Raw genomic sequence first — 22,098 nt, 5'->3', positions numbered from 1 at the left:
GCCACGCTCATTTTGCTTTCAATGCACATGATTGGGAACTGCGCCAAGTTGCAGAGAGGGCATCATCGGCGGGGGCGGGGGTGGGGGTGTTGAATTTGTCAGCAGCTTCCTTCTGCTCCCCGGATGTGCCAGTGCCAGCACCAGCCCGTGGTCTGACATCACCAAGTTCTTAAAAAATCCTCCTGCCCCAGGACTGAGCAGAGGCACCTGGAGGCCCGTCTTGCTGCTCCTATGCGCCACCTCGAGGGCATTTTGGTTACTGCACCACCAAGCCTGCGGAAACTGCTCAGGTGAAAACAAAAGTCAACCGATTAAGACAAATGGTCCTAAGGGCAGCTGGCAAAGTGCAACCTTATTCTCTGTCACAGTGGTGGCCTTTGTGGTCTGTCCCCTGGTACTCCAGCTACAGTTCTCCAAGCACCATGCTCACTCATACTGCCACACCTCTGCATGTGCCATTCCCTCTGCCTGGGATGCACTCAATTGGCTTGTCTACCAGGCAATTCATCTTTCACTTCTCAGCACAAATACTCTCTCTTCCCTGAAGTCTCCTTTGACTTCTCCAGTCATGTTGAGATACTGTGTTCCCATTACGCGTTATATCTTCGAAAAACAAGCATTTTTTGGTGTCTGCCTCCACACTAGTGATTAGCTGTGTGAAGGCAGAGATCATGAGTTTGTATCTTTGCCTGGCTTTAGAGGCCACAAACTGGTTGGCTACAGATGTTTTGTTTGCCCTACTGTGTCTTAGAAAAATCTGAATATGTTGCCAATATATAAAATTGGGCGTTTCTTATGAAAATCTAATTGGCCAGCTTTCCTTAAAAAATTGGAAGGCATGGCACGCTGGGCCTGCATTTCCATAAAGCATCAACCAGCTGGGGCTGGGTAGTGGGTATCCCCTTCAGATGGGCAGGTACTCTCCACCAGTCACCCAGTGTGTGCACATGCCCTTGACCCCTGGAGGATGTTGAGTTTGCAAGAAGGTGTTCAACAAATATGCTTGCTGAATGAATGAATGAATGAGAAAGATAAAATAGAGAGGTAGAGAGTGCAGGAAACAATCTGGGTAGTGGATAAAGCGAATTCACAAGACTTGCTTCTCTTCCTTTGGGTTGCCCACCCCCAATACTGAACCAGCAAGAAATGGCACAACTACTGGAAGGCCAAACATATTCTGCTTGACTGACCTTCAGAGAAAGAATGCATTATGGGAAGGGTGCCAAGAGACTTCCAGGCCACAAGGGAAAGTAAGGAGAAGAGCCTGAAGGTATAAATCCTTACACAAATGCCAAATGTATTTATTATAACATCGAACCCAGAAATGGGTTAGTGGTCAGTGCTTCATTTTCAGATAGGACAGTCCTTCTTTATGCAGGGCTGTCCTTCACATCCGGGACATTTAGCATCTCTGGCCCCTGCCTACTAAATTCCAGTAGTGCTCTTCTCCTCCCTCCCATTATTACATTATATTATAGACCAGATGTTTGTGTCTCCCCCAAATTCATATGTTGAAACCCTAACTGCCAGTGTGATAGTATTTGGAGGTGGGGCCTCTGAGAGATAATTAGGTTTAGATGAGGTCATGAGGGTGGGGCCCCATGATGCGATTAATGCCCTTAGAAGAAGAAGAGAGATCACAGCCTGAAAGCTCCCTCTCTCTGTCACGTGCAGTCACAGCGAGAAGGTGGCTGTCTGCAAGCCGAGGAGAGGCTGCTTTAGAACCAGGATGATGCTGGAGCCTCAATTCCTAGGCCTCACCCATGGCAGACGTTGCTAACTGACTACAAAACTCCTTTCTTCTGATGTAGGATGCAGCCTCAGATTCGCTCTCCAAGCAGCACTCCAGAGAGCCTCCACTCAATGGCTGGAGCTGGCACTTGGCTGCCAGGGTTGGGTTACGCAACACAGCAGCACCATCAACATCCGGGCCTGTTTTATCTTCATGAAACCTTAAACGACCTAATATTTGCGCCTCTTCTTTTCTTTCCAATGTCAGTCTTACTGGTGCGTTAGGCCTAACGTAACTGGGCAGCTCCCACACACACTCCCCTAGAAGCCAACACCCTTACCACTCCCTCTGATCACCCCAGCATCCAGTATGGCCCCTGGACCTTAATCATTTGCCTTGAACGACCTCTAAGCCACTTCCTGGCCTGCCCTGCTCTCCCCTCGCCCTGCTTCTCCTGCTCTGACCTCTGACCTCCCTCCTGGACGACAGTTCATACTCCTCTCTCAATCCACAATCTCTCCTTGGTGATCTCATCCAGGTTTGTGGCTTCAAATGTTATCTACACATTAATGACTGAAATTTCTATTTCCAGCCCAGGATTTCTTCCTGAATTCCAGCCTCGTTTAAGCTATTGCCTATTCAACTTCTTCACCTGAATGATTTATACACCCCTAAATCCAACATATCCAAACCTGAACCCTTGATCTCCCACCTCAAGCCTGATGTACACAGAGTCCTCCCCATACCAATCCACGGCAACGCCATCCTTGCAGACGCTCAAGTGAAAAGTCCTGGAGTCATCCTGACACGTATTCTTCTCTCGTAACCCACATCCAATCTGTCAGAAAATCCTGACAGCTCTCCCTTCAGAATATACCTGGGGTCCCCCACTTCTCCCCACCTCCACTGCTGCCACTCTGATCCAAGCCACCATCATATCTTGCCTGAATTATGGAAACAGTCTCCTGGCTGGTCTGTCTGCTTCTGCCCCTGGCCCTAACAACCTAGCACAGCAGCTAGAGGGATCCTGATAAATTCGGTCATAGAATTTCCACGCTCAGCACCCTCCAGTGGCTCCTGTTTCACTCCATCTTCCAACTCCCCGCCTCACTTATCCACTCCAGACCCACTGGCCACCTCACTGCTCCTTGACCCTGCCTGGCACACTCCCACTTCCAAGCACTTGGTTTGGAATGACCCCGATGTCTGCCAGGCTAATTCCTTTCATTTCTTTCACGTTTTTGCTCAAAGGTCACCTCCTCAACAAGGGCTCTCCTGACCACTGCAGTGACCATCCTTCCCAATCCCCCTCACTCTGCCCTATTGTTTTCCATAGCATTTATCACCTTTTGAACCATCGTGTGATTTACTTATCATATGTATTACCTGTCTCCCCCATGAGAAAATAGGCCTCATGCCTGTGGGGATTTTTGTTTCTTTTGTTCACTGCTATATCCTCGGCACCTGGAACAGTTCTTGGCACATAGTAGGCCCTCAATAAACATTTGATGAATGAGTGACTTGATGATTTAGGGTAGACACCCTAACCAGTTCTGCCCAAACCCAGAGATCCCAGCCCAGGTACAGTCTCTCAAGACCCGTTCTCACTGGGTTCGACTTGACCTTGAGAATGTTCCCCAAACAGTGATGGGGCAATAGTGATTGGTCAGCCACCCCAGTGAAGGAGCCACACCTCTGATTCAGAGGCCCACCCAGTCTTACTGTGTGGTCTTAGAAATCAGAGGCAACATAAGATATGACGTTTCCTCCTCTCCCCTGCCTCGGGCTTCCTCCAGTAAAACAGAGAGAGACACACATGCTGAACACGGCTGCTGGGGTGGAGAAGTCCATGGCTTCCTTTACCTTTCCATCGATGGTCTTTTTGGAGAGGAGGTGGCCGAAGACTTGGAGTCCACAGAGTCTCTCCTGAAAGAAAAGAAACTGGAGATGAGATACTCTCGTAGGCTAAGCATGAGTACTGGTCTAGAGAGCTCAGAGGCCAGAGAGAAGGCATCCTGGAGCCAGGCCTGCTGCGCTGAGGATGACGAAGCCCATCTGGGCCACAGCTGCCTGGGAGGGAGAGCTCCAGGAGGTGCTGGCTGGTCACCCTCACCTACCCTCCATCAAATGAAGTAATACGAGGGAAGGAAACCAAGATCTGCCAAGCACCTAATACGTGTCAGATATGTTACATGTGTTATGTCATGTGTTACTAATTATTAATAACTAATTCTCAGCAGGCCCTTCCTCCTCGCTGTCAGGCAGGCCTTGGCTAGCTGGAATCGATGGATTGGAATTCCTGGGATTGTCAATTCTCATGAGGAGCTGGAGAAGATCAGCTTCAGACTCTCCTGTGGGCACCTTAAGAGGAGGAGAGAAGCATGTGGGCCTTGGAGCTAGAAGAGCTGGGTTTAAAACGGCAAGTGAAAAAGCAGGATACAGGACTTTGCTGGTGGTCTAGTGGTTAAGACTCTGTGCTTCCGCAGCAGCGGGGCACAGGTTCAGTCCCAGGTTGGGGAAGTTTCACATGCCACACAGTGCGGCCAAAAAGAAAAAGAAAAAAGCAGGGCCCAAATTTAGATGCATACCGTGTATGAAGTCAGGCAAGAAAAGTAATGCTTAGGAGGGGAAAAGATGAAAAGAAAATACATCCAAATGCTAACCATGGTTATATCAGGGTGATGGGATTAGAAGGGAAAAGTTTCCCCCCATTTTCCAAAATACATGTAGCTACAGTCTTTATACGGTAGAATGCATTTTCCCCTTTTTTGGTTTTATCATTTTAATCTGCTTGTAAATTGTAACTCCCCAGGTCACTTACCCAGCTCTCCTTTTTATTTTTAAATTTTTATTTATTTATTTACTTATGGCTGCATTGGGTCTTTGTTGCTGCACGTGGGCTTTCTCCAGTTGCAACGAGCAGGGGCTACACTTCATTAGAGTGTGCAGGCTTCTCATTGCGGTGGCTTCTCCTGTTGCGGAGCACGGGCTCTAGGCGCGTGAGCTTCAGTAGCTGCGGCACACGGGCTCAGTAGTTGTGGCTCGCAGGCTCCAGAGCGCAGGCTCAATAGTTGTGGCACCTGGGCTCAGTTGCTCCGCAGCATGTGGGATCTTCCCAGACCAGGGCTCGAACCCGTGTCCCCTGCATTGGCAGGCGGATTCCCAACCACTGCACCACCAGGGAAGTCCCCCAGCTCTCCTTTTAATTCCAGCACAAGTATCACCTTCTAACAGACTATTTGTTTACCTATTTTATGCATTGTCCGAGCACCCCTCATGTAAATTTCAAAAGAGCAGAATTTGGTGGGTTTTGTTCACTGTGGTGAACGCTGTCTCTGCTGGGCCCACATCATTCCTTGGGCACTCCTTCTCCCAAGTGCACTGGGGCCCAAGGGCTTCCTCCTGCAAAATCCCCTGGGCCTCTGCCCCAGGGAGTTCTCCGTGCCAGCCAGCGCCAGCAGACTGGTGGGCAGGAAGTGCTGGGGAGTTAGCCCCAGGAGCAGCCCTCCACGAGACACGTGGAAATAGGTGGGCAAATACCCCAGCTTCCTTGGCCCTCAAGAGGGTCAGTTGAGGTGTGTTCTCCACTGCTCTCCAGCGGGATTTAAGCCCTGGTGACCCAGGGCAGTAACCTGCTCACGAACACACCCTGTGCCAGTTCCCTTCCCTTCCCTGTCTCACTTCCTCACTCCTCTGTCTGCATTTCCTGAAATCACTTCCCAAATAAGCCTCTTGCACTTGAATCCGTGTCTCAGGGTCTGCTTCTGGGAGGCCCAATCTAATACATTCAACTGACTTCTCCCAAGTGAATAGAACAGTGCCTGGCACAGAGTAGGTGCTCTATAAATGTTTGTTGCTGAATGCTATGAAGTCGAACAGTAAAGAAATATTTTAAAAAGTGGAAAAAGAAACCTGCCCAGAGGTAACAACTGTTAGGTTTAATGTCCTTCCTTCCAAATCTTTTTCTACACGCATACAAACATATATGACATATATCATTCTAAAAAGGGAGGCAACGACATGACTTGTAATCCCAGCCCTGCCCCTGGGCAGGTCATGTTCTCTGAGCATCAGTTCCCTCATCTGTCAAATGGAGAGAAAAGGACCTATGTCTTGGGGCTGGCTGGGAAGAAGAATTTAGATCATTAACATCCCTACAGCAGTTCCCACCACAAAGCTGTCCTCAATACTCCATAATCCTAGGTATCTGATTTCTGGTCTTCCAGATTATGCAAGGTTCCTGCATGGATTTCCAGCTCCCATCTCATCCTCCAGGTGGTCTGGGAGACAGTGGGTGAGGAAGGTTCAGGGGCCAGCTCTAATTATCCTGTGGACCAGACTCATCCAGCTCTGGACCTTTGCCCCAGCTTAAACACAGGGGGAGGCAGCAGAAAGGGAGAGGGGCAGAGACCCTCCTTCACAGTCCCACACGGGGCCCTGGAAGTTCCTCTGCGGGGTTCCTCCCCGAGTGCCCCATGGGGATGGACAGGTGCAGGCAGAGCTGGAAGCTGCAATTCTTGCAGCGGGAGAAAGGAGGGAAGATGTGAGCCTCTCCCCACAACTCCCGAGACTCCCCATTTTCTGGCCCTTCCTCATTGCTTTTCCTTTCAGAACAAACCGGAAATATTCTGCAGTTTTTGCAAATGATCATTATGAAAACTATTCAGGAACATGAGAAAATGCCTAGAATACACTAGGAAGATAAATGAACAGGGATGTAATAGTTTGTAGACTCTGCCTACAGGAATTGGGAAATTATGTATGTAAGTAGATCAGGACTGGGAGGGAAGAGAAGAAAATGAAAGCTGTTTCATTTGTCAGAAGTGGCAAACTGTGAAGAAATATTTTTAATTCTTACTTTACATTTTACTAATGTGGTTATAGAGTTTATATAAAAAATAATGATAATGAATTGTCATTAAGAAAACTAAAAAGAAAGGAAGTTCATCAACTGAGCTGAAATAGGACCGCTGCCCACTAGATTCTCCCAGCAAGGTGCGGGGACCACTGTCTGCTCAGCCATGGTGACAGCTTTATCTCATAGCTCCAGCGGTGAAAAGTGAGCTGGCATTAACAATTCAATGCCCCAGGATGTTGTTAAATGTAAAATGCTGGTTACAACACAGTACATAGTGAGGTCCCAATTTTATTAAGAAAATACAACTCTCTCTCTATATGTTCTTAAAAAAGATGAGAAAGATATACATCAAAATGTTAACAGTGTTATTTCTGTTATTTTCTTCTTGTGTTTGACTTTCTAAACTTTTTATAAAAATGTGACTCACCGTTGATATAAATAAATATATTATGTGAAAATGCTACAAAATAGAACATAGAGTTTAATTCCATTTTATTAATACAATAAGTATTTCATGGGTAAATGCATAGGAAAAATTCTAGAAGGATATATATATATATGTGTATGTATACACACACACACACACACACACATACACTTTATATATAGTGAGATAATGACGCTTAGGCCATAATACTGAGTCTCAGAGTCTAAGGGTGTGTGTAAGTGATTAAGTTCAGCCCAGAATTTGGCTTTCTGCTTTCCAACCGTCTCCTTGCCATTACCTATTGTCCTTGTAGGCCTTTAAAAGAAATCCCTTTGCTGAGCATTCAGTGGGATATGGGGACAGAGCAAAAGGAAACACCTGTGTTCAGGCTGCCATCTGTTCCCCGACGTCTACACTCGCTATTCCACAGATTGGTCCCATATACCCTTTGGTCACCTCAGCCTCTGTCTTTCAACTACATCTCACAAGATCCTGAGGCTTCATTTGCTAAGGTGCTCAGAACCAAACAGTTGCTCCAGACATGGCCAGACCAGCCAGAGCATGAATTTTCCACAGGGGACTGCAATGGTACAGCCAGCCCTAGCAGTATTCAATAAATGCTCACTCCGTGCGGGGCACGGTGGCTCACAGGATCCCTGGCAGCCAACCTTCTAACCCGTTTGGGAAAACCAAACACACCATGTGAAAAGTTAAATGCCAATCAGGATTTCTCCAAGTGGGATACAATTGCAAAATTAGCAAAATGAAAGCAATAGAACATACAAAAGATTACAGAATCATTTGACAAGTACTGCATTTTAAAAAGCAGACTATAAAATTGATGATGACTATAGAAAACAAAGAGAAAATAGAAAAAACACATACCAAAATATTAATAGTGATTGTTTTGGGGTGGCGGGGATGTGAGTGATTTTTTTCCTACTTTTTATTATTTATTTATTAAAATTTATTTTATTTATTTATTTTTGGCTGCATTGGGTCTTTGCTGCTGCATGCGGGCTTTCTCTAGTTGCTGCGAGCAGGGGCTATTCTTTGTTGTGATGCGTGGGCTTCTCATTGAGGTGGCTTCTCTTGTTGCGGAGCACGGGCTCTAGGCGCTCGGGCTTCAGTAGTTGTGGTGCATGGGCTCAGTAGTTGTGGCTCGCGGGCTCTAGAGCGCAGGCTCAGTAGTTGTGGTGCACGGGCTTAGTTGCTCCGCAGCATGTGGGATCTTCCTGGACCAGGGCTCGAACCTGTGTCCCCTGCATTGGCAGGCGGATTCTTAACCACTGCGCCACCAGGAAGGCCCTAAAAGTACTGTTGTTCTGATTTCAAAAGCAATACAGAATCATTGTGAATAAAACAATACAGATGAAAAAATTTTATTGTAAAACATAGAATATGAAGCTCTTCTTAATTACAATCACACAGATACATTTTTGTTTTTTTAAAGATGGTTTCATTATTTTTTCTCATTTCAAAATTGGTACATATTTATTGGGAAAATATTAGGAATACAGAAATTTGCAAAAAGAAGAAGAGGGACTTCCCTGGTGGTCCAGTGGTAAAGAATCTGCCTTACAATGCAGGGGGCACGGGTTCAATCCCTGGTCAGGGAACTAAGATCCCACATGCCGCGGGGCAACTAAGCCTGCGCGCCACAACTACTGAGCTTGCGCGCCTCAACTAGAGCCCGCATGCCGCAAACTACAGAGCCCACACGCCCTGGAGCCTGAGCGCCACAACTAGAGAGAGAAAACCCGCACGCCACAACTAGAGAGAAGCCCGCGCACCGCAATGAAGACTGAGCACCGCAACGAAAGATCCCGCATGCCTCAACGAAGATCCCGCATACCGCAGCTAAGACCCGATGCAGCCAAAAATAAATAATAAATAAATAAAAATAAATCTTAAAAAAATTACATCTTAAAAAAAAAAAAAAGAAGACGACGAAGAAAAAAAGGAAAAAAACCTCTCAATCCTACCACCCAGAAATAATCAGTATTACCATCCTGGTGTATATCCTTCATGTCTTTTTTCCTATGCATGTACATAAAATTCACTTATTTAATTTTTATAAAAATGGAATCATACTATATAGTACACTATATAGTACACAGCTTCTCTTAATACTTAGTGACTATTTTTCCATGTCATTAAATATTCTTCCATTCTCTCCATGGGGGCCCTATTGGCATTTTGAACGTAATAAATGGTTCTTTGGTGTGTAGGACTATTCTGTGCATTGCGGGAAGAGTAGCATGGAGCATCTCCTCTGCCCCACAGTTATTTTTACAACTAAAAATGGGAGTAGTGTGGTGGAGGTATATCTCCCTCCTGGTCAAGAAACACTCCTCTTATAGCATCATTTCCTAAAAACACTTATTTCATAGAATTATAATAAACATTCATTTAAAAAGGGTTCAGAGGAAAAAATGTTTCAGTAATGTCAGCTGAAAAATGTTACACACAGAACATATCATCTGTATGTTTAATCTGATTAATTCCTTAAAATGAATTCCTTGTAGTGGATATACTTGGCAAAAAAGATATGTACATTAAAAATGTTGGTATATCACGATACTATCTGTATTATCTAGTACCATCAGGTACCATTCAGTGTTATCTAGTCTCACCCCCTTATCTATTAGATGACCCCCTCCCTAAGGAATTAAGTGATCTGTCTAGTCACACAGGGAATAGGTAGGACTTACTAATCCATCCATGAAGGCTTTTATCTACTGTCATGGATAAGGCATTTGGGTCTATCAGAAAGTCATGCATTTTGGGGGACCCTGGCTGGGGTGGGCAAAGGGGAACGGGCACGGTGTTGAGACCTCAGCAGAGGTCTGGGGGTCTGACAGACAAAGATGGGAATCCCACTCTGTCACATAAATGGCTGTGTGATCTTGGGAAAGGCCCTGCTCCCCAACCTTCAGCTTCCGCATCGCTAAATGGCAATTTGAATAAAGAGCCAACAAAACACTTTTCCTTCTCGGTGGACAAGTAAGTTCCTAGCCCCATTTACCTGGAACCCTGACAAAGGTGGAACGTCAGCGTACTACTAGGCAGCGTTGCTTCTAGTGCAAATGAGTGCTGATTGGTAAACTGTGTCTAGACAGGAAGGGTTATGAAAGAACTATAAATGATTAGTGGAAAACCACGGCTTTTGGGCTACCCTGAGTGCAGTGGTCATTGCTCTTGTAACTGGTCATTGCCCTTGCTGGGATCCTGGAAACTTTGTCTATGGGACTGTTATAAGATTTAGGACGTGGGGCTTCTAAGTCAGGGGGTTCCCACCCATTGTGGTCTCATTCTCTGCACCTGAGAATGTCACCTGGGTGGGCCAGAGAATAGCTCTGGATGCTGCGTGGTCCCCTATGAGAACTGTTGGTGATGAGAAACACCTGAGGCTACCCTGCTGGCACAGTGCATCTCCTGTCCCTGAATCCTTCTAGGCAAAGCCTGTGTCAGGAATGGCCTGTTTGGGTCTTGTGAGTCTGTCTCATTGAGCCAAGAAGACCCCCCAGAGGGGGCACTGTAGGAGATAATAACAATAACCACCTTCTGGTGTGTGAGGATTAAATGAAGTTATATAAACAGAGGTGTTGCCATAGGATGTGACAAGTGTCAGCTCCCTTCTCTCCATCCCAGAAAAAATACCTGTCTTTGGGCTCTTCCACTCGTTTTTTCCTTGGTGGAGAAAGGCTTGTCTCTGGCTTCCAATCTGAACAGTCAAGCCCTTTTTCCTTCTTCTTTGCTTTTACTCTTTCCTCTCTTTTTTCTCCTTTGGGGGGTGCTGGGGAGTGTAAAAACAAAATGGTGATATTGTTCCTTAACTCTGTCTCAGCCCAACCCAGGACTTGGGGAGGAAGGAGCAAAGGTCAGGGACTGAGATAGCCTCCCCCTCCCCCAACAAATACCTGTTTAGAAACAAGTGCATATCCAATATGCACATGTGTGTGCAAACCGAAGCTGACACATGGGGACAGAAAGACCTTTGCACGCACCTATGCACATATTCATATCAATGTGTATATACAGATATGTACACACAAGCACACAGATATATATATATACATAGGAACATGTACAGGAAAACCCACCCATCTACAAATCTCCCACTTGTTTAGACAAGCACTGGCGGTCCCACTAGAGGCCATCTATCACTTATTAAGTCATTCAACAACCATACACTGAGTGCCTGTTATAAGCCGGGCACCGTCCATCCAGGTGCTGGGAGGAAAACTTGGCCCAAGCGACGCTGCCCCTCTCACCCAGCAGCTGCTTCCAGTTTCTGATGAGGACTTTGGCCAAGGACACCACCTCCTTGTCAGAGCAGTGCTTGCGGACCCCATTCACGGCAACTCCAATCCTGGTGGTCTGCAAAGCGAGGGTTAGTGGCCGGTCTGGGAATCAGGACCCACTGGACTGGCTGCCCTAATTGGCAAGACCTGCCCCAGCTCAATCACCCCCTTCCCCTGGCCCAGTCTGGACCTGTGGCTGAGGTAATAACCCTGACCTTATAACCGAGGCCCTGATCTGCTGTCCTGAGTGAGGTCAGTGCCCAAGGCCCAGCGCCCTGCAGGGATGGGTAACTGCGGCTCTGGTGAAAAGCTGGAGCAGTGGTGGTGCGTCTGGCTGATGACCAGGACTCCTCCCCATTCTCTGCCCCCTGGTGTCTTTGAGTTCAAGTTTCAGCTTAAGACACAGCTCTGGCTACTACAGCTTGGGTATGTGCTAATTTTTCAGGGCCAAGAGCTTCTGGTAAAGTTTGGGGGCTACATGGGTAACACATGGAGGATCTAAAAATGGGGGGTTTTTCCCTCTCCTTGAGTCACTGGCCTCTTGGATCCCACAGGCCCAGGGCCTTGGGAATTGGGGTACACAAGGAAAGCAAGTCAGTCTTTCCCCCAGATCCAGAGGGCCCCAAGGGCTTAGAAGCTACCCTGCCATCATCTAAAGGCCTGGGTTCCCACCCCCAGAGTACCTCAAGATCCCATCCTGCCGCCTTCCCTTCAGAAGTTCCTCCCAGACCCCATCCTTGGAGGGCTCCCCCTAAAGGGTCTTTCCCTGCCCCACAAAGTCACCCTCCACTCCAGGCACTGGCCATCCCCACCCACCTGGAGTAGCTGGATGGACATCTGCCAGCTGTTCAGCTTCTTCAGAAGGTCGAGGGCCCCTTCCTGTGGGAGGCCACAAGGTGAGGGCTGAGGCCCGTGGGGTCTGCCCCAGGCCCCTCTCTGACCATTGTGTGGTCTCAGTGGGAAGGAGGGTGGCAGGAGGTAGGGAGGAGACTCTTCCAGTGACAGGATACAGGCAGCCAAGTGGTCGAAGGACAGACAAGGAACAGAAGGAGGAGAGAAGAAAAAGCTTCTGCCCCAAACCAGCTCTCTAACTTCACCTCCCACCACCCAGCTGGGTTCAAGCCCCTCTGAGCCAGGGTCCAGCCCTACGCATTCACCCTGACCCCCAGCCATTGGTTCTGCTGTTCCTTCCACTGGGCATGCTCTTCCCTTCCCCATCTCTTCCTCTAAAATTAATTGTTTCATGGCTTATTGCTTCTGCTTTTATGTCTGTATCTGCCTCCCTTCACTTCCCAACTGGGACCGTCTGTAGGTTGAGGACTGTGGCTTTTTCTAAACAGCTTTATAGAGGTATAACTGACATACAATAAAACGCACATGTTGTAGGCTACAATGTGATGAGTTTTGACCTACATATACTCCCCTGAAACCATCACCACAGTCAAGATAAGGACATAGTCAGCATCCCTGACATTTTCCTTGTGCCCCTTTGTTATACATCCCTCGCTGCACCCTCAACCCCTCTAGATGAGCTTGCATTTTTAAGGATTTTATAGAAAGTGACTGTAATGGAATTTCGCATCTGGCTTCTTTCACTCAGTGTAATCATTTTGAGATTCATGCACATTGTTGCACAGATCCACAGTTCCTTTTATTTCTGAGTTGTTTGCCATTGCATGTATATACCACAATTTGTTTATCCATTCACCTGTTAATGGGACTGCTAGGTAGTTTCCAGTTTGCAGCAATTACAAATAAAGCTGCTGGGAACGTTCATGTACAAGTGTTTGTGTGGACATGTACTTTCTTTTCTCTCCGGTGAAGAGGACTGTTTAATCTCTGAGACCTCCGGCTTCAGCATACTGAACTCATCACTCGGGGAGCATCTCCCTGAGTGAATGAATAAAGCAGAAAGCAGAAGGCAGGAGGGGAGCGTGGGAGGGGAAGAAAGGAGACTCGGATGTGAAAAGCTGTTGGCTGCCAGGCCCTGAACAACCCCTGACCCATTTCAGCCTTCTCTTTCTTTCCACCCACTTCCTAGAAGCCAGCCCCGGCCTCCTGTCCTGAGACGGGTTCCCTGGGGAGCACCAGCTGACTGTGTTCTGTATGTCCCGAGTCCTGGTCCCACCGTGCACTGCCAGCCGCCAAGCCCCTCCCTATCAGTCTTCCTGGGCCACATCCCAAGAGCTGCCCTCTGTCAGTCCTCAGCCTCCCTTAGAACTTGGGTTCATAGTCTGTCTTCCAAGGCGTGACCTGTGGATGTGTGTGCACGTGAACTTGTGGGCACATAAGCCTGCATGTACCACTAATTAAAGGCTTATTATCTGCTGGACACGGTTCTAAGTATTTTACATGCATTATCTCTTCTAACTCTCTCAATGACCCCATGAGGTAGGTCCTATTACTATTCCCATTTTTACAGAATCATTATCCCATTTTCAGAGAAGAGAAATACGAACTGAGCTGGGATTCAAACTTAGGCCCTTCAGGTTCGACCCAATATACAACCATGTAGGTAGGTATGGATATAGGTCTGGCTAGACGTGTGCAATCATGAAATATCAACATGGGTAAGTGCAGTGGTATGTTGGTCAATGTTTAACGACAAGTTCTCAAAGGAAAAAAATTGATTCGTAGTGTTTGCCCATTTCTGTGGTGTCAATACTCCTCCCATGGCCAATGTCAAGATACCAATATGCTGTGACTGACCTGAAGGAGGTATTGGGAAGAGATGTGTGATGCGAAACCATATTGATATAACAGAAGTAAATAACCTCCAGACCATAGATGACAGTAAAATGCAATAAAATAATAAGGAAGTGATGATTTTGGAGTATTTATGACCTTTGTTTTTAATATAATTTATTTAATTGTAAGCGTATAATTTAATGTTAAAAACAATGGCTGTATTTAACAACTGGCTTGCAAAACTCCTGAAAGTTCAACAGTGTTAAGCCAGTTCCAGCTCACCACTGGGCGTGTGCCTCTGCATGTCATACTGTATAACTGGGTCATGTTGGAGAACAGCCATGAGCCTGGGTTGTAGCTGGACTCACAAAGCCTTGTGCAAATGTCGCCAGCTGTGTCTCTCTGCATGCACGAATGGGATGCACAGCCAGCAGTATCTCTGGTCCAGGTGCGGAGCTGCTGTGTGTACACTGCTCGAAGCATAATGTGTTTATTTGTCTTTGAGGGATGATGGCCGTGTCATAACACGTCTGAACGTGTAAGTGTGGCTGTCTGCTAAGTTTGTAGATTTGCATGTCGGGGTGTAGCTTATTGTGTGCATGCACACGTGTAGGCATGTGTGTAGTTGTCTTTGTGTATCCTTCTGCAAATATAATGGTCAGTGTGTCAGTCATGTCAGGGTCAGTAACCACGTCTTTTGTGTAGTTATGTTCATAGTTGCTTGTTTAGCTATATTGTGTGTGGCTGCATGTATGTAGTTATGTTTGTTGTGTGTGATCATGAGGCTGTTTGGCTGCAAGTCTGAAGCTGTTACAGTTGCTGCGCGCTCCCAGCATCTGACAAAAGCCCTAAGTTGCTGGGACTTCAGTAATTGGCAGTAAACCCTGGGCCTGAGCTGCAACGTGGAAGATCCGTCTTATTACAGGAAGTGTGTCCTCCTCTCCCTAACCACCACTGGGCGGGCCCACTTTCGCTCCCAGAGCAGGCCCCACCTTACTAGGTCACATGCCCAGAGCTCTGTGCCCACCCAGATGCTGCCAAGAACCCAGGCGCAGACGTGGCTGCAGACTGGCTCTGTGCTACAGGGACCCTGAGGCCAGACTTGCATCTTTCCTGGAGAAAGCTCTGGGTACTTCCACAGGAATCCTCACCAAGGGACACCATTTCCTCTTCCCATTTCACAGAAGAGGAAATCGAGGCCAGAGAGGGAAAGCAGAGTGGTGGGTCTAGGTCCATAAAAGGAGTGAGGGGAGGCCAAGGCAGGTCCCTTCCTCCTCAGCCAAGCTGCCTTTCTCAGGTCTCCTAAGCTGCCCCTGCACCCCTCACCTAGAGGCCCAGAATCTCCTGGCCCAAACCTGGGGTCAGCAAGGGGCAGGGCTGGGATAACCTGTCTACTTGAGTTGGAATTTGGTTCAGGAGCCCCGGGCTGGGCTCTGCCGCCCCCAGTTGAGCCTGATGACTTGAGGCTCAGTTTCACTGACTTTGGAGCATCCTGGAATGGGGGCTCCCAACACTCTGCAGGTTTCTGTGTCTGGCTGTGCAAAAGCAGGAGTCACTCTCTAAGCCTTCCCAAGCACCAGTCCAGGTCTTCCTAAGGGTTTCACATCTCTTCCACCCTCACCACCACCAGCAGAGACAAAAATCCAGTGACATTCCTTCCCAGGAGGTAGGTAATCTCATCTTCTTACAGGTGAAGAAACTGAGGCTCTGGTCTTTATATGGACACCAACTCATTACTGCCCATGTCTACTGGAGAGCTCCCTGACACTCCATGGATCCAGCGACCTCTCCCTCTTCCCTGCTCTAAAACCACCCTTAGGGTCCATCCCTCTCTCAAGCTCCTAGGATTACAGAATGTGCTGGAAATGCAGGTCCTGCTCCAGCACATGCCTACAGATGGTGGGAGGAGGAGGGCTCTGGGACAGGGACCCAGTGAGGGACCTGCCTGCTGGACTACCCTCCTCTCTCTTCCCTCTCCTGGTGAGCTCCAGCCCTCTCCGTCACAAGGCCAAGTTTGCTTGTCTAGGCAACAGGGCGGCAGCCAACTTGAGCAAAGATCACAGGGAGGATCAAACATTAACTTCAAGTCGGCCCGCACTAAGGGCTCCTGGCACTGAGCGCTCAGGGATCCGCAGGTAAGGCCTCCATCCCTGATTCCCCGCAACCTCCGGGCCCTTCTCACACCCCAGCCTCCCCCACCCCGCAGCCCAGGCCTGCAGCCGGTCCCCCTTCCCCCGCCCCGCGGGCCCCATGGGCGCAGCGGCTGCCCGACACCTGTTCGGCCCCCGCCCGCCTGGGCCCCAACCCGCGGCCAAGGAAAGGGAGAGTTGCAAACAGAGCAGCTCCTGGAGCCTCAAGCTGTGGGGTTGAGGGATCCGAGGCCCTTCGCTTTTCTCTGCCAGATCCACTCCCGGGGTGTGGGGTAGACGCGGCTCAGCACCCCTCATCAGTTCAAGTTTCTTTGCCCCTTCTCCGGTCACCCAGGATTTTGTTTTCCCCAGTCTCCGGCTCCCCCGTCCCGCAGTCGCCGCCGCTCCCCGGGCTTTGCACACGCCGAGTCCCGGGGCTTCGAAAGTCTTTTTCCAGCTGCCGGTCTCTTCACTCTCTTTCCCGGGCCCTGCACAAGCTACCCAGGGGCCCCAACCCTGCAGGTCCAGGCGTACGTGCACAAGCTCAGTCTTTGGGGCCGGCACGGTCCACCCCGGAGCCCCGGGCCATGCACACGCCCACCCCGAGGTGCCAGCAGTCCCCAAGGGGCGCCGAGCCCTGCCCCGGCCGTGCCTCCCTCCGGTCCCCGAGTCCCGCACGCGCCTCCCGGGCGCCCAGCCAGCACGCGCCCCCGGGACTCCCGGGCTCGCACGCGCCGCGCCTCCCGCGGGCTGGGGCTGTGGCCCGAACTCTGCAGCCTCACCGTGTTCTTCCTGGCCACCATCTTCTCCAGCTTCTTGGCGATCCTCAGCAGCTCCTCTTCCTGGCCCATGTTGGCCCGCGACGCCCGGCGGGACGAGGGGCGCAGGGGCCGCAGCCGGGTTCCGGGGGCCGGAGGCGCAAAGGCTGAGGGCGCGCAAGCCGCGCGGGCCCCAGACGCACCCGACACACACGCCCGGCGGGGGCGGGGCGGGGCTCTCCCCCCACACCCCCTCGGCCGCCTGCCTCCCGACAGTGGGGGAGGGGTGGCGTGCACTAAATATAGACTTCAAGGACTCGCCGGGGCAAAGATTGCCCGCGCCCGCCAGTCGGGCCACCCGAGAGAGGGACGAGGCTGCGAGAGCGGGCCCTTCACCTCGGGCCGGTCCTGGGGCGCCGGGAGCTGAAGGGAGATTTGGGAAGGAGGGCTCTCTGGCGAATGGGGAGGCCGTCGTCCCTGGCCACAAGAGGCTGTTGCGGCGAGGAGGGCACCCGAGGGCGCCCCGGAGGCTTCCAGAAGAGTTCTGGGCTCCCGTGTCTCTGCACCGTTGCAGCTCAAAGCCGGCGGACCTAGTTCATGCCTGTGCCCAAGTGGAGGCAGTTTGGTACGCTTGAATCACATTATTTTGCATGATCATTAAATCCAATTCTGTCCTACCCTGTGCTCACTATTCGTGCACACGCGTGTATCCAGGCCCACTGTTGCCCTCAATTTTGTTTGTTACAGTGAGGTTTTGCATTTCTAACAAGCTCCCCGAGTGCTGCTGGTCCCACGACTACACTTTTGAGTAGTGAGGGCTTGGGAAATTCTTAAGTGCACCAAACTTTGAGAAATCCGTGTCCAGGTGCATGTGCCCTTTATTTAGTCAGGGTCAGGACACTGCCTCCCCAATGGGATTGGATCTGGAAGGTAGGAAACAGAATCATGCCTCCACAGCTGTGCGCACATCTGTGTTCCTGTGGAAGGACCTTCCAAGTGTCCCCAGCAGACCCAGATCCCTTCCTAAACGTGAGTTTAATTGATAGAAAATGACCTATGTGTGTGTGGAGTGTGTGGGGGGGTGTTTATGGGCCTGGAAGGGAGGCATGAAAAATGGTCCGCCGTGTGGGGGGATGGGAAGTTGTGGCTTGGAGCGTTCAGTGAAATCTCCAGACTTTCCTGAGAGAACCTTGGAGAACCTCGTCCTCCATCACAGGGTGGACTCACCTGGCTTCTGATGACAAATTGAAATTAAAATAGAGTGATCACAGTTCAGGCATACAAACATGCAGTCTGGCAGCAGCTGAGGATCTGGTTTCAGACACATCCCTGCATCACTGAAAACCTGAACTTTGAGCTGTACCAGGTCCACGGACATCACCAGAGTACTCAGAACCACACTTGCCAGCTGCAAACCTTATGGTCTCAAGGTCTCCCCTTGTAATTATGCAACCATTTCGGACCCCAACCAATCCTTATTTAATAAGCACCTTTACTTCTGGCCAGCTCCAATTGTAATTCTTTTTTTTTTTTTTTTTAAGGAATTAGTTTTTAATTTATTTTTATTTATCTTATTTTTGGCTGTATTGGGTCTTCGTTTCTGTTCGAGGGCTTTCTCTAGTTGCGGCAAGCGGGGGCCACTCTTCATCGCGGTGTGCGGGCCTCTCACTATCGCGGCCTCTCTTGTTGTGGAGCACAGGCTCCAGACGCGCAGGCTCAGTAGTTGTGGCTCACGGGCCCAGTTGCTCCGCGGCATGTGGGATCCTCCCAGACCAGGGCTCGAACCCGTGTCCCCTGCATTAGCAGGCAGATTCTCAACCACTGCGCCACCAGGGAAGCCCTCCAATTGTAATTCTTGATAAACAACTCCTGTAACTAACTGTAACCTTGCGGTTTCTGCCTTCATAAGCCTCCCCATTTTGTAGTCCTGCGGAACACAATTGAAGCACTTCTTTTTATATACATATTTATTTATTTATTTATTTATTTTATTTATTTTTGGCTCCCTTGGGTCTTTGTTGCTGCGGGCGGGCTTTCTCTAGTTCCGGCGAGCGGAGGCTACTCTTCCTTGCAGTGGCTTCTCCTGTTGCGGAGCGCGGATTCTTAACCTCTGCGCCACCAGGGAAGCCCTGAAGCGCTTCTTGAATCTGTGTCTCCAGGAGTGCAGTGCTAACAAACCCCAAATAAACACCTTTTTTTTCAATCAGGTCTCCATTTCTAAAATTTTGGTTAAAACTTCTAACTGTGCTGGGACCAAGGTAGGAAGGGGTGGGTTTCTCATTCATTCAACAGATATGTATTGAATGTCCAAGCAATGAGTAAGACAGACCCAGTCCCAGCAAGCTTGAGACTCAGTCTATGGGTAAGAAAAATCTTAAACAAATACGGACACCGTCAATTCTGTGTTATCACAACTGGGGTGAGGGTCAGGAAGAAGTAGAGGATAACTTGCAGACATCTGAGGGGACTTGCACCATTTGGGGTGTCATGTTCTCTGAAGAAATGAAGTTTAAACTTTGGGTGGAAGTGCTGAGTGAGAGCTGGGGGGAGGAGGAGGAGAGTGTTAAAGTAAGAGAAGAAGAAACATTTATACATATATTTATTGAGCACCTACTAGGTGCCAGAACTTTTAGCCCTGAGCATCCTGAGAGGTACAAATCAGTCCTCCTGGAGTTCCGAATGTGCAAAGCTTGGGGAAGGGAGGGTGCTTCACGTGTCGGGGTTGAAGGAAAAACTGGTGTGGCTACAGCACAGCAGTGAGAGGGGTGTTCGGCGGGGAGGGGCAGAGAGTCGGAGGTGGGTGGGGCCTGACCATGAAAAGCGCTGCCGGCCACTTTTAGGAGGTTAGACTAAAACTTCTTGGCCAACCCCCAAGCAAGCCCCTCTGGGTTGAAGAGACAGCTGTCTGCAATTACTTAGGATTGCCTTTTAGAAAAAGCAGATTTGAGTTTCCTCAAACTTCCACCCAGCTCCCACTGTGAGTTGAGTGACATCAAAAGAAGCCAAGACTTCAGGGCTTGAAGGACCCTAAGAAAACATCAAGTCCAACCCTTTCTTTGTACAGATTGGAAGACTGAGGCCCAGTGAGGCCCAGGATTGCACTGCTCAACCGTATCAGACACGTCAGTACCCTCTACATCCCCTCTGCCTACCCATCCACCTTGGAGGTCACCAGCAGGCAATTCCTGGACACACCTCTGACAGCTTCCTGCATGTCTCTGACTGGGGGCTTCAGGGCAGCCTGGAAGTAGAGAATTAGGAATTGACACCCCCAGAAAGGACCCTTGAACCAGCGAGAGACCAGAGTTGGTAGTAAATACACCGATTTCTTCACTCTTGATGGGATAACTTGAAGGCACGTTCTTTTTTTTTCACATCCCTACTACCCATTGTGCTTCCTGGGATCACCTCACAAATAAGCAGGGACTGTGGCAGAGTTAAACTGCAGGTCTCCAGACTCCTAGTCCAGTGCTCTTTCCTCACACCAGGGTTTCTCAACCTCGGCACTATTACCATTTTGGACTGGATAATTCATTGTTCGCGGGGGCTGGCCTGTGTATTGAAGAATGTTTAGCAGCATCCCTGAACTCTAGCCACTAGATGCCAGCAGCACCCTCCAGTTGGGAACAATAAAAAATGTTTCTTCCTTGTCAAATGTCCCCTGGGGGAAAATCACCCCTGGTTGCAAACCACTGCTCTACACCCGGCTGTCCCTCTTAGCAGGTCTAGAGAAAGAATCCCAAGCCCTAAGAATCCCTCCCCTTCCCGATGGCTCTTCAGAGAACATAAATGAAAGCACTGAAATTTACTCTGAAAAATCTTTTATTAGAGACGAGTGAAATAACAAGACAGTGGGGGCTCTGAAGACAACCTCGCTCCTGTGGGATCACAGACCTGTCAGGTCTCCAGGGTAAACAGCGCAGCCTCCCGGACCAGGCTGCTGCATTGGCCATTGGCATCCTCTGGCCTCCCCTGTTTGTCCTGGTCCATCCCTGCCAGGGCCCAGTGCCCAGCGCCTATAAAGCTGACCTGTTAGAGACTGATGATGGCTTAGGTGTATCTGTCTTCCAATACGGGCCTGAAAGCGACGGTGGAATTTCTGGCGCTGGGAAGTAGAACCTTTAAGTCTCCACCCTCCATTTCTATCACTCTCCTTTCTCCTTTCTTGGCCCTTTCCTCCCCCGAGACTGGAAGGTTCCTGAGTTGACTGACAGAAAGAGGAGCGAAGTGAGGATAATCATCCCAGACCATTCCTATCATTCTTGCTAAATCAAGGAGAGTAAGCGAATGGGGGTGAGCCCTCCTCTACTTCCTGGCTGGGAATCTATTACAACAGAGGTCCCCAGCAAGGCTGTGCTGTCCCTCAAAAGGAGTGATATTCAGAATATTTATTTAACAGCCGGTACAGCATGGGCACTGAGCAACCAGAATGGATACAGGCTGTAGACAACTGCAGTGTTATTCAGGTGTAAGCCAGCTGATTGTCAGTCTGCCCCTAAGCCCAGAACCATCCTCTGGAATCTAGCCCTGCCCATTTCCAAGCCTAACTCGTGGGACCAGCTGCCCGGAAAGGGACCACATCTGCAGGACCTTTGTCTTATTCCTGTGACATCTGCAGTGCCTAGCACAGGAATGGACAAAGAGCCAGAACTCAGTCAAAGAATACTAGGCTAATGAATGGCTGAGAAGACAGTCCCTAGTCTGGCAGAATCCCTGGCCTGCAGAATGTTGAAGGCAGGTTAGAGCCCCCCAGACTGATGGAAGAAACACAGTCCTGGTCTGATGAGGGATTGAAGGTTCTGCAGTTGGAGCTGGGTCAGGAGCACTCGGGTCCAGTCATAGGGCTCCCTGGTCCCTGGCAGGTATGAGATGGAGACAAACCGCCATCAGCCCTAACATGGAGGGGCCCAGTGCCCTTGGCAGGGGCATGGGCCCATGTCAGGGAGGAAGGCCAGCCACAGAGGCACAAGGGACAGAGACAGCAAGACCCCAGGGCATAAACACCTCAGCTCCCCAGTCTTGTGGGCTCAAGTCCTAGCTCTGAATCTGGGGTCCAGCACGGGGGTGGTTCAGGCATGCAAGGGCTAGTAAGGAGCTAGTCTTGCAAAAGCTGCACAGAACTTGCTGGGAGAACCGCAGTCCTTGAACCGTCTCCTTCAGTGAAGCCAACCTGGGGAGGGAAGGATGAAAATTGATATT

The 22,098-nt window shown here is 49.5% G+C and overlaps 2 protein-coding genes across 5 annotated transcripts in view; both read right to left on the bottom strand.

Annotated features, from left to right (window-relative positions):
• TCEA3 (transcription elongation factor A3) overlaps positions 1-17,133 on the bottom strand; it is a 35,839-nt gene extending 18,706 nt beyond the window's left edge. Inside the window, exons 1-5 of the mRNA XM_061184759.1 lie at positions 16,924-17,133; positions 12,141-12,203; positions 11,295-11,400; positions 10,681-10,816; positions 3,596-3,658 (exon numbers count right to left, since the gene is read on the bottom strand). Coding sequence (XP_061040742.1) covers positions 3,596-3,658; positions 10,681-10,816; positions 11,295-11,400; positions 12,141-12,203; positions 16,924-16,992 — 437 coding nt within the window. The 5' untranslated portion in view covers positions 16,993-17,133. The remainder of the gene's footprint in view (positions 1-3,595; positions 3,659-10,680; positions 10,817-11,294; positions 11,401-12,140; positions 12,204-16,923) is intronic.
• Positions 17,134-20,703: 3,570 nt separating this feature from the next.
• Positions 20,704-22,098, bottom strand: part of ASAP3 (ArfGAP with SH3 domain, ankyrin repeat and PH domain 3) — a 46,965-nt gene continuing 45,570 nt past the window's right edge. For all 4 annotated transcript variants that reach the window (XM_061184755.1, XM_061184756.1, XM_061184757.1 and 1 more), the window contains one exon: positions 20,704-22,069. In XM_061184755.1, coding sequence (XP_061040738.1) covers positions 21,995-22,069 — 75 coding nt within the window. In that variant the 3' untranslated portion in view covers positions 20,704-21,994. The remainder of the gene's footprint in view (positions 22,070-22,098) is intronic.

Source organism: Eubalaena glacialis, chromosome 3, assembly GCF_028564815.1.
Source record: "Eubalaena glacialis isolate mEubGla1 chromosome 3, mEubGla1.1.hap2.+ XY, whole genome shotgun sequence".
Taxonomy (NCBI): Eukaryota; Metazoa; Chordata; class Mammalia; order Artiodactyla; family Balaenidae; genus Eubalaena; species Eubalaena glacialis.
Note: the sequence above shows the minus strand (reverse complement) of the source record. Positions and strands in the feature narration are given on the sequence as shown.